General features: G+C 38.8%; 2 protein-coding genes across 5 annotated transcripts in view; both read left to right on the top strand.

The window, feature by feature from the left end:
• Window positions 1–17788, top strand: part of RB195_017166 (uncharacterized protein) — a gene marked incomplete at both ends in the record, with an annotated part of 41035 nt that overhangs the window by 20450 nt on the left and 2797 nt on the right. The window contains 2 exons of one of the 4 annotated variants that reach the window (XM_064184046.1): window positions 5555–5570; window positions 11417–11478. In XM_064184046.1, coding sequence (XP_064039926.1) covers window positions 5555–5570; window positions 11417–11478 — 78 coding nt within the window. Of the gene's footprint in view, window positions 1–5554; window positions 5571–7041; window positions 7251–10235; window positions 10246–11416; window positions 11479–17788 lie in introns of those variants that run through there. The other 3 variants (XM_064184045.1, XM_064184044.1, XM_064184047.1) reach the window with 3 other exon arrangements.
• On the top strand, window positions 5149–5532 carry RB195_017167 (uncharacterized protein; the record flags this gene model as incomplete). The annotated part of the gene is made up of 1 exon (XM_064184048.1): window positions 5149–5532. One exon carries the CDS (start codon window positions 5149–5151, stop codon window positions 5530–5532), a length of 384 nt encoding a protein of 127 aa, XP_064039929.1.

The raw sequence follows: 17788 nt of genomic DNA, 5'->3' as shown, positions 1-17788 counted from the left end.
TAGGGTCCCATAAAAAAACAACCATATATACGGATCAGTGGTACTACGACAATTGAATTTTTCTGGAAGGAGAGCTAAAGGAATTTGGTGCTAAAGAGCAATTTCCAGAAAAAAAAACTGAATAGCTATTTTTTATCGTAAAAATTCGCACGAAATTTGGCTGAGAGTTTCTGAAACTCTATTTCCACGCTGGAATTCGTTGTCGCGTGTCCGCATTACACGTGCCTACCGTATATTTAACCTTGTCCTAACTTGTTTTCTTTGTCCAGAAGGAAACACGCGCGGTAAAGTACATTCAGGCTAAAACACGTGTTATCACGAAAAGACATGTTTGGTCACGAAAACTCGTCTGTTAACGCGTCAACTTCAGGTTTCTCACCCTCAAATTTTCCCAGCGTTTCTTTCGCATCGTATTCACGCAATATTGCACAATAAACCAACATTTTTGGAAGGAACATGAAAAATTGGCCTTTATCATGTGCAAACCTTTTCGTTCAAAACCAGAGTATTAATAATAGAAATTACAATAAATTTAATGAAAAAATGAAAATAAAAACAAAAATAAATAAAAATAATGTAATATAATAAATAAAATACTCCTTTAAATGTTCGTCAAATAAACGCGGCTTCAGAGAAGTTACTGAATGTCATAGCTAACTTTAATGCTTGTCAAATGTAAATTGCATGTGAGAAAGCGAAAAAAAAATCGAAACGTTGCCCTGCACCGCAAAATTCTCCATTCATTACGAAATGCATGTCGTCTCTAGAGCATCCACAACTGAGAACTTTCCCATCAACCGCATGACGAGTACATCCATATTATAGGTTCGTGGATAACGTCACCGCATCTTCAAAACCGTGCTCGTGACGTAAGTAGGTGAAAAAAGACTGCACAAATAAAGCTAGCTGAATGGTCTTATAGGGGAAAAACACTATAAATGTCTGGATTGAAGCTGCCGATGCCTCTGTTAGACGAACGAGAAGTTCACGAAAATTTCTGAGAAAATCCGCAGTAGGTTCAGAGGTGTTCTCCATGCTCAAAATTAATTAAGATTCAAATTTGCATGTATAACATGTGTAACTTTGCAGTAATCATTTTTGAAAAAAAAACAAAAGTCTGGTTGTTGAGGACTTGCTGTTGCACTTTTGTGTACATATACTTCGATGAAGTGTTTCGTGGAATTATTTGTCACTTCCACACAAACAGAAACGGCTTGTGTTCCAATTTTTTTCCCCTACGAACCCGTACATTTGTTTCCGGTCGTTTTTTTTATTTTCACTATTTGTCCTAGCACTTCCAAAGTGTAATATTGCCCTTGATATTCCGTAGAGATACGGATTTTTATAAAATACAAAAAAAAAATTGCCCCCTTTTCTTTGGCGAATTTTTCTGGCATTTAATTAATGTCGGTTCTGATCACTCGATGTAACGCATAGATATCGATCCTTTAGCCTCTTTGTATCTCTAATAAATTATCTCTGGAAGGAGATAGCAATTCGTTTTCTTTTAATTCTGTTTTATTCGTATACAGAAATGTTAAAATTGAGTTTTCCACATCGAAACATGTGCAATTATCCAGAAATTTAGTGGTTATGAAAAAAAAGTGGAGAAAATTCATTGCTCGTATCGAAACCGGCTCTTGAAATTCAAAAAATCAAAAGTATTCGGTAGAACTAATGTTTTAATAAATATGATCATTCGATCAAATTTTAAACCTGATCTGTTTCGTTTTTTCCCAGGATGGCTCTAGGATGGTTTAGAAAGGAATGAAATCTAAAAGGATTCCAAATTATTAGCATCTCTGCTCTGGATTTCAGAAGGAAAACTCATAATAGCTGGCTCATATCCATACATATAGTCTCTGTAATGATGGCCATCCATAATCTTCACATTTCATAATGGCTTTAGGAGACAGGAGAAGAAAAAATCCATTATCCTTATTATTGCTCTTAATCCTGAAGATTCAGGAAAAAAACCGTCAAAGATCAAGGATTTAGCGACCAGAGCCGAAAACTTGTTCACATTTTCTATGGAGGGGGGAAGAGGAGGACCTCTTCTTAAATGATTTGGTGGTATCAACACCTTGAGCACAGTGGCACGGTTAGTTGCGGGGTCCCGCCCGGAAATCAAACATGCGTCATCCGAAACGCTTATCTTCACCGCTGTACTCGAACAATTTCAACGACATAATGTTGATCTTTCTGCTCTGCTTCTCTGCGCTCTCCTCCCTCTCCATCATCTCACACTATTCGCACCCTCTTGAGTGCGATTTCCTGCAAGCGATTCTCGGCTAAAAATAACCGTCACCGTTCTTTTCGCCAGTGAGAAATCCCCGAAAAAATTGTGCTAACGGCAAAATTCGAAAAAAACTGTTTTTGAGTTTTTTCTTCGGGTCAAAATTTCCTTCCAGTAAAAACGTGGGAAAAATTTGTACATGGTTTTTTTCCTTGCTAAATTTCTGCGAACTCCCTGAGGTACTGTACTAACGCCAAAATTTAAAATTCGTTTGCACCAAAGCTTGGACAAACTTAGCAAAGAAAAAAATCAATTTCTTCCCGTTGTTTATGGAAGGAAATTTTGACTCGAAGAAAAAACCCAGAAGTCACTTTTTGTTTTTATTTTCACTTTTGCACCAACAAATATTTATCTTTAAAAAAACATTTTTTTCTTACAGAATATTTTGCATTCACAATAAATGTGTATGAAAACAATTTATAATAATATTCCAGAAGTCAATTTTTGTTTTTATCTTCGCTTTTGCACCAACAAACATTTATCTTTAACAAACAAACAAACATTAGGATACTACTAGGCTAGAAATCCACAATTTTGGGAACACGGAAAACTTTGGAAGCTCACAGTTCTGTAATTACACAGGTTTGGAGTCAAACGCTTGGAATGCAACGTTTCTGTTTCTGCAACAACAGATGTTCTTCGCTAGTTGTCTGCCTGTCTGTTAATCTGTGTAATTACAGAATTTTGTAGTTTCCAAATTTGTGTAATTACAAAATTTTTAATTTCTATCTTTTTTATGGTGAAAATTAAGTTGAGAAAAAATTGAACTCTGCTTGAGAATAAAAATTCGAACCATCAAAATCTTGAGATGCAGGTATGTTACCAGAAAATAAATGGTGTTTACCTTCGAATTTTGCAATTTGGCTTGCCTACAATAGAAATCTATTAATTCAGTGGACGTGACAAAATAAATTTTTTGTATTATTATTAAAGCCAAATATTAAGATATGAAATCAGTTATACCTGAAAAAAACTAGGTTTCAACTCATTCAGTGTAATTCTACGGACCTACATATTCATTCAACCTTTTTATTGGCGACTGCCTCAGTTTTTTTCTTGCCTTGGCCGGTACTTCCGCAGAATACCTGAGATAAATTTTAAAAAAATCTAGCTATCACCCTTGTTTGCTTCTTCTTTTTCACCTTTCATTCAAAAAATTAACATTCCATTGAAGAGGTTGTGTATTGCAAATATTTTATTATTATTATTATTTATTATTATTATTTTCTGTTAAGGGCGTTGATACACATGACAACATGGAAAAATCCATGTTAGTAGACTGCAAAAAAGTAAGAAAACCCTTCAGTGTCCTTCCTTCAACACCTGAAGTCCCACCAATTTTTTTTTCGTGTAGTCATTTCTCATTGCTTAATCAATATAATATTAATTACTTTTTATTAATTATTATTTATCATTATTTATTATTATTATTAATTATTTAATTGTCACATATTTTTTGAAGTTTCAAAAATAATGGTGTGATGCGATGATAATTTACAATGATAATAATTCTATTAATTTCTAAATTTTTAAAATAACAATATAATGTAATATAACAGTAATTTTTGACAATTTTCAATTTTTTAAACAACAGTATGAAATAATAATAATTCGAGGTGACAATAATTTTTAATTTTTTTTCTTTACGCGAAGCCTATCTACATAAAACATAGTTAGAACCCATAACCAAACCTTTTTGACAAGCTTTAGTCATCCTTTTGTTCTTCCATGGCTTAGGAATGTCCAAGCTGTTCAAACAAAGGAAGGATGAGAGTTTTTTTTTCTTTTTCGAATATGTTTGGCCCGTCATAAATTATAGGCAACGGATCCGAAGAGAACTGTGTGAATTTTTAATTTTTTTTCTTCTTGCAGCGCGATGAACCAGACAATAAATTTTAAATTTTAACGGTTCTTTCCGTCAGAATTTATGCGTATACATTCACTATTCATAAAATGATAAATGAGGAAAAAAGAAACAAAAAAAAGAATAGCTGATGGATGAAATTTAACTCAAATTTTTCTTAATGGCATACTTTAAAAAAAGAAATAAGTTCGTGAGTAGGAATGTACACGGAACAGTGTTGTTGATGTTTTGAGAAGTTTTTGAAAGGAGAAAAGCACAAAGAGAACCTGGAGATCCGTGCTGAGGTCAGATTAGTGGTCTTGACTGGTGATAAATGCTAAATAGAAGGATTTCTTTGTGGAGTAAAAGCGCATGAGCGTCTATTGTTCACCAGGAATTCCTGCAAGGAAAAATCTTCGTCTTCGTCCTAGATCCGGGTGGAACCACACCCTCAATCATCAAGCAGCCCGCAGTCTCGTTTTTCTCTCAAACAACAATCTTCGTACTTCATTAAAACACACATCTGGTTTGACGCATTTAAGTACTATATGTACAGCAACATTTGTGTCAACATTAAGCTGAGGTTAAGGTCCCGGCGCGAAAAAAAAAACGGTTGTCGACGATTCACTTTCGCCACCATGAAGTACTTGGACAAACTTCGTTACCGCATGATGATCAGAGAACCATCAATGTTCATTTTTACTCCCAGCAGTACATCAACACATTTGTTCTCATTTGTTATAAATTGCACGATGCTTCGATTCGTCTGTCAATCGAAGTTTCTTTTCTGACTGACAAGCGAAACTTCATCTCAATCATTGTCATTCTTCGTGGGGAGGTTTTTTCCCAGGCCTAACATTCAGTTGAACATGGATGAGTTATAGTGCTTTTCGTTTTTCGTTTGATCTATCTTCACACACACACACACACATACACACACGAAAATATAAATAGTATTCTCCGTTTTCTCTCCTCTCTATCGCATCCACACGCTATTTCGTGAAGATGAATGTGTCGTCAAGTGATAGTCTCAGTCAGTCAGTCAGTCAGTCAGTTGGTTGGTTGGTTGGTTTTCCGGGGCGAGGAGGGGGCGGACGAGGAGGGAGGAGCGTGGGTCCACGCTGGCCCCATCGCTGCGCTTAGCCTGCCTGCCTGCCTTGCTGCTGCTGCTGCTGCTACTGCTGCGCTCTTCAATCGCACTCGGCCACGCCCTTTCTCGACTACTCGGACACCCGTGCTCGGATCCCCTCCCCCGTCTTCTCCTCCTCCCCCCTTGCTGCTCTTGTTCCCGTTGCTGCTCTTCCCCTCTTCAACTCGTCTCGTCCGTCCCTTCCCTATCTCTCTCTCCCTCTACGCCTCTCATCCATACATCTTCCGGGATCACATTCGCTAGATCGCTGCTCGATTGAAGCACAATGGGTGACGATGAAGGTAAACGTATACTTTATGCTTTTTCAAGAATCAGAGACATCATTTGAAAAGTTTGTTGAAGATATCGTGCTCTATCACTGAAAAGCACATCCATTCCCTTCTTTTTTCCCGAATTCATACATTGAATCTCGCTTATTCCAGAAAAATTCTGCCGATATTAGTTCTTATACTTATTCTCCACCTCTCTTTCTAATAGCTCTTAGTTTTGTTGAATAGAATCCTTCAATTCCATGGAACACTCATGCCAAGCCTCATTCATTCATTCATTCATTCACCCTTTCGAACAAAAAAGTACGTACATATGCCCTCTTCGCCTGCTTTGTTCCCTCCAGCTACTCCATTCGACCGATTCTAGGATAATTTAGGGATCTCATGAATTTTACAGTTGGTTCGCATGAAAAATGTCACATTGCAACGCAGGAAACATCACACCCGATGGTGAAAGAAAATAAAATTCTCTATTTACATGGAAAATTTAAGGAGGAAAAACTCCGATAGTATCCATGGACGGAGAGCGTCGATGTTTCTGGGGATTTCATCAGTTAAGGTCATTACATCGGTTTATGTGTCCAGATGGCTGTTCTGATGCGCTGCTTCGAACCTATTCATTGACACATAACCGCTAAAACAATCATAACGAATTAGCTGTCAGAGGGGAAACGTTCGGCTGAGACGTTGACATGACAAAGAGTTCAGAGTACTTAAAAATGCTTCAAAAACTCTCGGAAAACGTGAACAGGTGTGCCGAACCGAGTTGCGTCTACCTCGTTAAAATGCGGCCGCTATAGAGCCACTTCTTCCGCATCGCATGAATTTGGCGTCACCGTTGGGGCGGCATAAACTTGAGTTCGAGCCGACCAGGCTTTACGGGCCCGAAGGCGTTCATCCATGCGCTCGATTAGCTTTTTTTTTTTTTTTTTGGGGGGGGGGGGTCGGGACCTTTCGCAAAACGTCTCCATTCATAATGATGAGCGCTACTAGTAGCAGCAGTTGAATTCGTGAAGATCACAGTTTCCCTTGGTTCCGCGACGTTTTCGAAAAGATTCGTGGATTTAGTGAAATTTTACCAGCGGTGATGAAGCGATGACTCCACCGAAGGCGATCCCTTTCCACTTGCGTGGCGCGGCATGTTGGAAAAAGCCTAAACGACCGACAAAACAACAAACGCATGCAACACATTTGTTATCTCGGCTCACATCTCGCATAACACACATATGCACACACACATCTGTGTGTGTATGTGTGTGTGTCTGTATGTATGTATGTGTGTGCGTGTGTGTGTGCGTGTGGTTCGGCGAGATTTAGTCATGCGCCTGTGTCATGCCGCCGCTTTGTTACAAATACACTGATGATCAGCTGTTTATCACACCGATCAATTAGTGCTCGTCGTCTTGTTTACGTCTGGATCTATTCCCACAACATCACTCAACATCTATTTTACGTTCGATATCCGGTTCAAAACAAGCTCTAGTCCCGGAAATAGCACTATCATTACTACAACTACAATTATTATTATTATTATTATTATTATTATTATTATTATTATTATTGTTATTATTATTATTATTATTATTATTATTATTATTATTATTATTATTATTATTATTATTATTATTATTACTATTGATATTCTTACTGAGACTGGATCCAGTGCTGGGATTAAAGGCAACACCGAAATAGAGCATGAAAATTACAACAAAACTGCAGAAGCTTGGAGTTTTCATCATTAAAATCTCCCCTTTATTTATTTGTTTACTATTAATTATTATAGACAGAATAATCAACAATAATTGTAAGTCCAGACAACAGCACTTATGTTTACATGAAGAACAGCGATGCGCATTCAACACGGGCAGCACAGAGAGCACGTGCGCACGCGCGTTCGATGCGAAAAAAGCGAGTGAATTGTTGCAGATGCGTCACGGTTGTTCGGGTGAACATAAGCCCACTTCACCCTTAGTGTGTATGCATGATTTTATTTGGTTGTATTAACATTACTGAGAAGTACTATCATAACATTATATTATATATTATTTCCAATATTTTACTTAGTACATTAGTATTTACAATTATATCTAAGTGATACATCGTGCATTTCTTAAATGGTGTTGGTTGAGAATCAACAGCAATTTTTTCTCTGACGAAAATTCACAAGAAAGGACCAGTTTTCGCTTGTAACAGCAAAAAAAACTTTGACCTTGGTTCTCAGTGTAAAGATTCCAAAAACATGCGTTGCTAAGAAATAATGGAGTTTTAGGAATAACTTTTAGATAAGAAGTAAAACGAAACGAAACCGACTCGATAAAGGCTAAAGAAACAATCTAGTAACATTTAGAAAATATTTCTCTGCACTGTTCGTATAAAACATTTGAAATTTTCTCAACACAAGGATAATGATACTTCAATTTCAAATCTTTTTTTTTTGTTGTATGAAAATTTTTATAAATGTTGTTCGATGTTAATTAGTGTTTTAGCGCTCCATTTCAATCTTTAATGGATTCTTTGTGTGTTCGCATCGAGTAAACTCGCCCCATACGCCATCGACCAGTAATTGCTCCGTTTTTCTTCCTGCATCTCATATTAATTGACTGCGTGGGATTTTGCCCACTCAATTTAAAAAGATAAACTTTAGGGAGCGAAATTTTTAGAAAATAAAGTTTTATTTATCAAATATATAGTCTCCAGTGTTCTTCAGAATCGTCAACGTCCAGTAAATTTAAATCCTTTAATTTTCTTCCACTGAGGTACTCACAATATCGCCATCAATGTCAGACTTCCTTCTAGACTTCTTTCGAAATGAAATTTTCATTTTAATTTTCCGAACCACTCTTAAATTGTCCAGGGATTATGGGCACGATTCCAAAAAATATGAAAGAAATATTTTCTTGTGCGAATAATTGCAATATTTTCTTCCCCAAAACTCACGCCTTTCCGAAATTCGTGTGACGACCTTACATGCTGCAAATGTACTTTTTCGCTTCCCGTTTGGAAGAGGAAATCCCCTCAAACGAAAAATTAGACTCATTTGAACGATAGTTGATAATACAACAAAAATTATACAAGGAACTACAAACTTTTCAGTGGATGTAAAAAAAAGCAATAGCAAAAATACAAAGCAAAAAAAAGTGTCGGCGTTTAATCACCGCATCACAATTTAATGTCATCTATGAGGATCAGGCACCGCACGAGGTTGCGGAATCATCCAGCACAATCTACAGCGCAGATCAGCTGATCACACAAGGAAACATATATGAGTCAACATGGGAAATATGCGCGGCAAATGTATCATCGGGGTGAACTTTGACGTGATTCCGAAACACCACCGCGCCTCTGACAAATCTCTTTGGAATCCTCGAACCAGCTGGCTGCGCAATTCATTTCGACGCTCATCTCACGCTGTGCTCATTTGAATTTCATGAAAACGCACAACCGATGGGCTTTTATAAGTTATGCGTTTGTTTCGTTCGCAACTACGTACTAAACAACACCCTCTAGGGTTTTTGTCCATTTCTTCGTTCCGATCCGATTATATTTATACTAGAATATATTTATATTGTTACATTTGTGTTATTATATATTTATACTGTTATATGACCATGTTATCACATTAATATTATTTATATTTATATTATTATGTATTGTTTGTTGCTACTATATATATATATATATATATATATATTATATTTATATTATGTTATATTTGTATTTATACTTATTTGTTTAAACTATTTTATATATTTATATTATTATTTCGATACGTTATTCATACAAGAAAAATTTCTCAAGAAGGAAGTCCTAAATTTGCTTTGCTTCAAGATTTTCATTGCTAATCAGGCCGTGAAATTGCTTTCTTCGATAAATTTCTGAAAAATTTTGTTAGCAAAAATAATGGCCTATTTATTTTTTAAACAAACAATGTGTTATAGTAAAATTATGCGCATTTGAACACTAGCATCCAAAAAACATGAAAAAAATTAATAAAATAACAAAAATAAAGGAAAACAGAGTCAGTGAAATTAATAAATCAAACATTATTGTTTGGAGAAGTTTTCAAGTTTGGACAAAGCGGTTTTGTTTTCATTTTCTTTATTCGACCACTTCAATATTTTTTTATAAATTAGAAAAATTATCCGGTTACTATCTTCGATGGGTTTGAAGGATTTTCGGGACTGAATTACGTGGTGGTACTGCAACGCCCATAATAATAATGTTGTAGTTAAGGTAAATTAAACCAATATATCGTGTAAAGTTAGTTTGAGGAGCTTATTTCTCCCAACGGATTCACTGCTTTATTGGAGAAAATGCGCTAATTGATTTTATGAATTGGTGCAAAACTCGTCCAAAGAGAGATGAGTGGAAATTGCGTAGTGGACGAGTTTCCCAACAGATTTTAAGGCGTTACTAGTCGTAAAATCGAAAGGTCGTTCCTTAGACACCTATTTTGAAATGGTTTTGCAAAAGACATCTACATAGATTATTAGATTACAGTATCTCAGGGTCTCAGGGCTGCTCACCGTAATTCACAGCATTTAAATCCCCATCGCTATCATGGATCGTGCTTATCCTTGTAAATATTTACGTGTCAATGAGTTCGTATGAAGTGAGACTACTTTTCATTGTATTCTTTGTCCGTGCAATAAGTGGTACTCTTTCGCTTCCATTGCTATGGCTAAAGGTCAGTGATCGACTTTGCAGCGAACTGAACAGATCCCCTGGTCCGGGACCAGATCTCGCATTACTAACGAGCCTAATGTGTAGAGCTACCTAAACCAATTGCAGCATTGTTTGATGTAGGCACCCACGTTGTGCTCCGGGGGGAACTGTTCGTGGATCAATCAAGCACGAACTCTTTCGAACTTCCACGCACGTTTGTTTCATACGACGCTGTGTGACAGTGCTGAAATGCTTCGGTCCTACCGACACCTATACTCCGACTATCGCCAAGCAGTTATGCGATCTTTAAGCGATCTGCGATTACAACTACCTTGACTTCAAGAAGCATCGGCTTCCAAGCTTACGCGTATGATAAGCGCACTCTTAAATCCACATATTTGGTGTAGAGGATTGAAGATTCCACTGAGAGACGCCTACAGTAACCCTGTCACCAGATTTAATCACCGAACTCTGCACTCAAAAGTCACTAGGGAGAAAACTAGATCAGAACTACGGTAACTCGCACTTTTCAGCTGATTCCATGGATAGCTAACCGCGCGCATCGAACGCATCCGAGGAAATAACAACTTCGTTATCAGACCGACCGATAACAATCCCCTTATCCCTTCGTGTGCACCATTTCTAAGGCTGAGCGGGTAAAATCGGTTGTTTATAGTCGGGTGCTTGCTAAAGCGGCGATCAATCACATTCCGTTGTCGTTTCGGGCTCAGCTTTATCTGTTTTGTTCGCCTACAGTAAGATCGTCCTCTTGGTAAGGTGGTAGGGGCAAAACAGATACAAATATAGAAATAAATCATTCTCGACGAAAAATCCCAATTTATCACGTTAGTTCTGGTACGGTAATCGCGTCTCACAAATGCCGTTAATCATTTGGCATCATTCCACCAAGCCATTGCCTTTAGAGACTCATACGTCCTCCATTCGACCACATAATTTAACTTTTTCACCTCTGTTTTTATCTGGGAAGAAGATCTCTTGAAAATCTTCTCATTCTTCTCATTTATACACTCTCATACGCTTCCCAAAAGACCTATAAATTATCTGTGGCCCTTCTGGATTTTACTGCCATAAGAATAATGTAGAAAAACAAATGAAATTCTCCTAATCAGTAACGGAAACAGAAAATTTTGAAAATCTACTTCTCGTTCATAGCTATCGTTTCCTTTTTACAGTCTGCGTTTCGTGCAAATCTGAAATCACCCCCGAAAAGCCTGGATGCACGGCGTTGGATCAGGTTAGTTGTCGTTATGAAAATAAACAACAAAATAAATAACCTGGAAATTTTGTGTTGCTGTCCGGAATCGCTGCTTTGAATACGCATGCAACTCGTGTTCATAACAATATCAGGACTCCTATCAGTACCATTTCTAAACCATTGACTTACGGTAGCTCCAAAGTGTCTTCGAATGATAGCAATATAATTTTGGAGCGGTTACAAGAATAAGTTACCGTATAACGGGACGTCACGTTCGTCCAGCGACTTCGCACCATCCAATCCCAGTCCAACTACCTCATAGTTCCCCAAATCCAAGCATAAACGCATCTTCATCTTATGAAATACCACCTACAATCGTACGATAACCCTTAAGGTTCCAAAAAAACCTGGAAAAGCTGCAATTTTCTCGAACATCGCGAGCTCAGTAGACTTGTGTCGTCGTATTGAAACAGTGGTCTGTGATACCTCGAACATTACAATTTAGTTCACGCCTCGAATTACTGTATCAGGCTCAATGGCTAACTAACTATGACAGAGCGGGATTGAAGCGGTTAAATGGAAAATGGAACTGTGGAATCAGTGAACGATGAAAGATCAAATTGATAATAAGTGATCCAGCTGAGAAGATGATCGCAGTCCGCGGAACATAAAGTTAAAGGATAAAGTATCTGCCGCTAATCAATCCGCTTGGGATGCGCAACCACGTTCACTTATATGTACGGAATATGCGCGCAGATTCTCTTCCGAGGAAGTGCTGAGCGTAGAAGTCAGCAATGTGAGGATATCGATTAGTATCGATCACCTTTCCATGTGGTTCTCCGCTAGGATAGTGGGAGCTAAATAAATCCATTAAATAAGGATCCCGAATAAACATAATTTGGTCACTTCAAATTCCTCATGCTCTGCGCTCAATACGTATCGTTCGCATTACGTACGTCATGATTGCGCTGAGATAGATGTAACTGCAATAAAGAAGTAGTAAACTACGCACGAAATAGTCCCATAACAAAAATACGTCGGTTGGTAGTCGAGAAAATCTATGATCTTTCTTTTGATGGACATCTCCATCCATGAAATCCTCTCCTCTACGAGAACTTTCAGAACCGCTGCCTCTTAAAGGGGAACTCCATGAAAGCACCTCTATTTCCAGAGCATTTTCGCTTTTCCTGCTCGCCATAATCCCTGACACCCGTCACATCAGCAAAAAGTTATTCTCGCCTCACAAGGGAGAATCAGCCTTCGTTCTTCTGTCGCTCATACATCATCATCAGTTCTCAAATGGGCATTTCATCCTTTATGATGTAAATGTTAGGAAAGATGTATTTGTTTCTCATTCCCGATTGCAAACGTCAATTTTTTTTCGACGCAATTTCGAAATGGAAGAAAACACAACAAAACTAAGAAGACAGATCGTACAGGAAGGAGTTTAGCTTAGGTTTATAAGCTTAAATATTCATTCCTGTCTCTACCTATTTTCAACCAGTCACAATTGAGATGATGTGATTGGTGGAAAACCAAACGGCTGGGAGGGACTGAGTCTTGATGATTGGTGGAAAAAAGGCAACAGATGGAATTGAATAGGTTTTGAGAGGAATTTCCCAAAACAACCTCAAACTTTCAACAACGACTTAGACAAACTACTGTAAAAACAGTTTCGAGGAGATTCTCATGTGGTGATATTAAACTAGGAAGACCTCCGCGATGACTAGAAACCAGTCTCAATGTTCGTTGACGCCCTACCAATCGATACGTACGCGATCCTTGCTAGATCAGTCTTATCGTGTTCAGTCGCTAAAGAAGCCTTTGCGATTTACGTCGGCTATCCTATCCGGATTTCATTTCGAATTTCTCGATCAGTCGAACAACTCGAATTTTAACCGTTCTCCAATCGCTTACATTTCAGATTGACCTCAAACTCGTCTTAAACAGAGCTAAACAGCTACTACAGTTCTTCCTAAATTTTAGGGGCTCCGTAACGGAGCTCGTCTTACAGTCACGCGTACGTCCATCTTAAAAACTGTGGACGAGCGGAACTCTGACATCATTTGCCAAAGAACCTACACATTCTACTTCACAAAAAACAAATAAATAAAATCCACAGCCCTCATCTTAACCTCCTGAACTCAGATTTCTGAAGTCCACTCACTCTTACTTCTTTTTTCCAGCCTTCTCCTTCATTTCATCGTGTTTCAAAAATTTCTTCTAACTTCCTGAAAAATTGTGGAAAGTTCAAATTTGTCACAATGTTTCACATGTGGCATTTCCTACTGTTGGATATTCAGAGGTTCTAAGATAAGTCCAAATAGATGAAAATAAGATGTGAAACCAGAAAATCTTATCATTCGTAATTCTACTTCCAACCACATTTATGTCTTTTTATGCTGTAGTCAAAAAGCAACCATGTACTGAAAGAACCAACCGTGGTTCTTTGAGTAATGGTTGTTAATCGACCAATTATACCCTTAGGACACGTACTTGTATGATTTCAAAATATAGAACTCCCACTGGAAACTCGGCGAGGATCTTTTTGGAATTCGTAACGTTCGTCAGACGGAGAATTATGAGCTTACATAATTCTTTGTCTGACGTTCTTTGTTCGCAGTTGGGACACGTTTAAAATCGTCGTTTTTCTGCTTTTTAATGTGATGTAGAAACCAGTTACTAATAAGACGCCCTTTATTTCCGTATGGGTGTAGAAATATTCAAGGGGAAGGTAGTTGTCAGAGGTTGGTTCTGTCCATGTCGTAAATCTTATTGTACATTAACTTTTATTGTTGAACAATAGTGTTTCGAAAAAACTTCCCTGACATTGTCAGCCACCTGAGCAAACAACATAATTTCTTCCAGAGTTTTGTGGTTTCGAACACAAACACAGAAACACTTGTTGAGAGAGGGAGGAAGAGAATATTCTTGATTTTTCTGGGCAGAATTTACCTTTAGTAGGGTGCTTCACCGTCAGTTTTCACCTCTTTTCGGCAAACATCCAAAAACGATCCAAAGCATTATTTTACGGCCGAAACTGAAACTGTGCTAGTTGACCTGTAGCCGCTTAATTTGGGTGCATGACAATTCCCGGATTGGTTTTATGCTCTCAAAAGAAAGATAGTCCCCGAACAAAGAAGGAACAAAGTTCCCAATGAAATCGGGATGAGAAGGAACCTAATCTGGAGGGAAGGGGCAACGGAGCACAATCAACCAGGCTTCGGGTATTCCTCGCCTACTTCTCACTCGACTATCGGTTTTTTTGTTGTGATTTTTCTACATCAGTCTTTGCAAGAGCATAAAAATCCCATCATCTATTCCAAGGTCATGGCTATATTTCCCGTGTGGAGGTTAGGGATTATAGCGACTTTCCTTCGTCTGCGTGCGGCTCCGTATTTTTGAAGATTATTATTTCTTGGCGCCAATGAAATGAAGTTCAGAGACATGGCGCACCGATCACGAATTTAAGGGTCCCAATCGTAACGTTTCACAAAACGCTGGCCACATAGTAATCATATCGACCAGTCATGTGGGACAGAATACGAAATCGATTTTCTGAGCTGTAGAAGTGTCAAAATTATCTTAATGCTATTTAGATGCACAGTTAATTCGACTGCACGTGTCCATTGATTTGTCGTTCACTGTTTCTGTTTAGTTATTATATAGGAGCCCATAGGGGAACGGGAAAGAGGCTCCCACTGTCCACGACTTGGGGTAGGGTTCGCTTCAGGATCGATGGGACCATTCACCGCCACATTTTGTGGCCTCTATGCGAAGGTCCCGTTATGAAGTTTGCCTCCATCTTCATACATTCCCCACCATAGCACCTGAGCCTCCATTTAAAAAAAGCTAAAAAAAAACAGCTATATAATATCGGGTCATTTCAATTACTTCTAGTTGGGTAGACGAATCGGCTTCCGGTCCACTGAATTGTAAAAGACAAATAAAAATTACTTTAAAAAAAAACCGTTCTCCGTGCTCTTTTCCACATCTACTTGGTCTTGTGAAATTTCCGCTGACCTTTTTGTTTAGAAATTATTCCTTGAACCAGTCTTGGCAAATATATTCGCCAGATGAACAAAGGTTAATTTTCGAGAACCTTTTTTTTTCTTTCAGTGCGAGGTTACCGCCAAAAAAGGTTAAAAGCGGCCTCTCAAAGTGGATCGTACGTGTCTTTGATCCTCTGTGTCCCGTGTCAACGCCACTTAATCAACTAATCCACGCTAACGTACACATCGGAAGAATCGTCTAAACATTGTCGTAAATCCTCCACAACGGGGCTACGGGAACAACACATTAAGGGAGCTGATTCGATTATTATGAATACGAGGCGAGCGACACGGCAGCGCACACCGCCAGCTGTGCTGCGGTGGTGGAAAAAATGTTTCCACGACAAAAGCACAGCCGTTTTATTATAGAAAAAAAAGAAAAAAAACATTGCGGTTCGATACATTGCTACAATTTTTATTATTGATCTATTAATCAATAAAATAATTTATGTAGTTGGAGAAGAAATTTTGGACCCGTGAAACCTTGGTTTTTGCATCTGAGAGAGTTAGGAAGCCTTGGACACCAACGTGGCAGTATTTATTGCCGAGTTTACTCTGGGTTAGGTCCCGTTAAAGATTATGGGTCCCATTAGTCGGTGGACCTAAACCTACTGCCTACGCAAATAATCAATTGGAACACAGGTTCTGGCGCAAATTAACCAGAGAATTTCTTCTGTGCGGGTTCTACGAACCCATCCGTGTTTAGCAATCCATACCATGGCCAGATCCGGCGACTTACCCTGCTAAATAAGTTTCTGATAAGTCTCTCTCTCTCGCGCTGTGACGTCTTCCATACAATTCTTGGATTAGGTTGCCTGTCTGTCTAAGCAATGACATGTGTACATGTGGAAAGTTTTCAATTCAAATGGGTCAGCTAACCCTTCTATTCAAATTAGCGAAAAAAAATCCACGCGAGAACCACGGTTAGAAAGGAAATTTTCTTGGAACCCTTGGGATTTCTCTTGGAATTTTGTCTCTCTACGATTTCATACCCATTCGTGCTTCATCATTCCCTATTTTCATATTCATTCTGTTGTCATTTTCATTCTCTCTTTGAGTCTTCTCGTCCATTTTTCGCGCTTCGCTAATTGAGGAACACAGCAGCTTTATCTACAAAGAGCGGTTACTCAAATTCTGCCAGTGCCTCAACCATGAAATTTGTAGAAAATTCCAGCAAATCGCGGAAAATGTTTGCTTCACTTATTTCTTACATGCCTTTGAACTCTTCGAGGACGAGAGCATAATAGGATTTGGGCCCGTTACCCATCGGTTAGTCGTGGTTCACACGAAGATGACAAATTTTCGGGAAACGCACGCTTCAATTCCAACATCCATCCTGCCAGTGGATGAGGTGTCATTTTGTGATGCGATTGCTCTCAGTTCGTCCCTGAACGACTAAGAAATTTTCCAGGATTGAAATATCTCCGGGAAAATATTGCTGGAGCAATATTTTTATTTCCATAGCGAAGTAATCCATTACATAAGAGGTGCATTATATAAGAGCATGGATGACATCGTAGTTGCTTCGTGAGTATTTGTTGCAGTTCCCAAGAGATACTCTCGAAGCGGCTACGGAAAATTCTCCAAGAGAAAACACATTAAGAAGTTTTCACTTTTTTTTTCTAAACCACACAAAATCCGTCTATCCCTTCACATCTCACGGCGCACAAATAGTAGTCGTTGGCTATTTTTTTTATCCTGCTCTGAGCAGGTGCATCAACGTTTCGCCGTCTGCATCAAATTATCCTCCACATGCTGCAAATCCACGAAAGCAACCAAGCGTCTTCAGGTTTTCAGGAAAAGACAACTATTCTTGATGGGACCTTTCTGCGTGCGAACATCCTTTTCTTGACTGCTACTGAGAAATTTCACTAAAATACCAGCTGGATCTGTCTGGATTTAAGAAGTCGGGTCAAGGCGGCCTGAAATCTAACGCGATTCCATAGGCGGTGGTGCTCGAAACGACGCGGTGAAGGTTGCGGTTGCGATCGAGGTGGGAGCATCGCCACCTCCACTCGGACAGCAGCTGTGGGGCAGGGCTAGCAAGGGTCCCACATTCATCGCAACCGCTTGCTCCACTGCACCGCATCGAACGCAGCCGCTTACGCAACTGCGCCTGGCTTGACACCTGGGTTTGGCTTTTTTTCTGTTTTTGACCCGACTACGACTGAAGCTCTACAAAGTAGTATCGGTTGAACGTCGGTTGAACCGCAGTCGTCAATCGATTTCGACCCAGAGTAGCAGTGAATTTGGTATTTAAGTTCGAGCATCCAAAGAGAACTTCTCACCATCATCAA

The sequence above is a fragment of the Necator americanus genome, chromosome II, assembly GCF_031761385.1.
Source record: "Necator americanus strain Aroian chromosome II, whole genome shotgun sequence".
NCBI classification, from domain to species: Eukaryota; Metazoa; Nematoda; class Chromadorea; order Rhabditida; family Ancylostomatidae; genus Necator; species Necator americanus.
The sequence above is the reverse complement of the archived record's forward strand: the minus strand, read 5'-3'. Positions and strand labels throughout refer to the sequence as shown.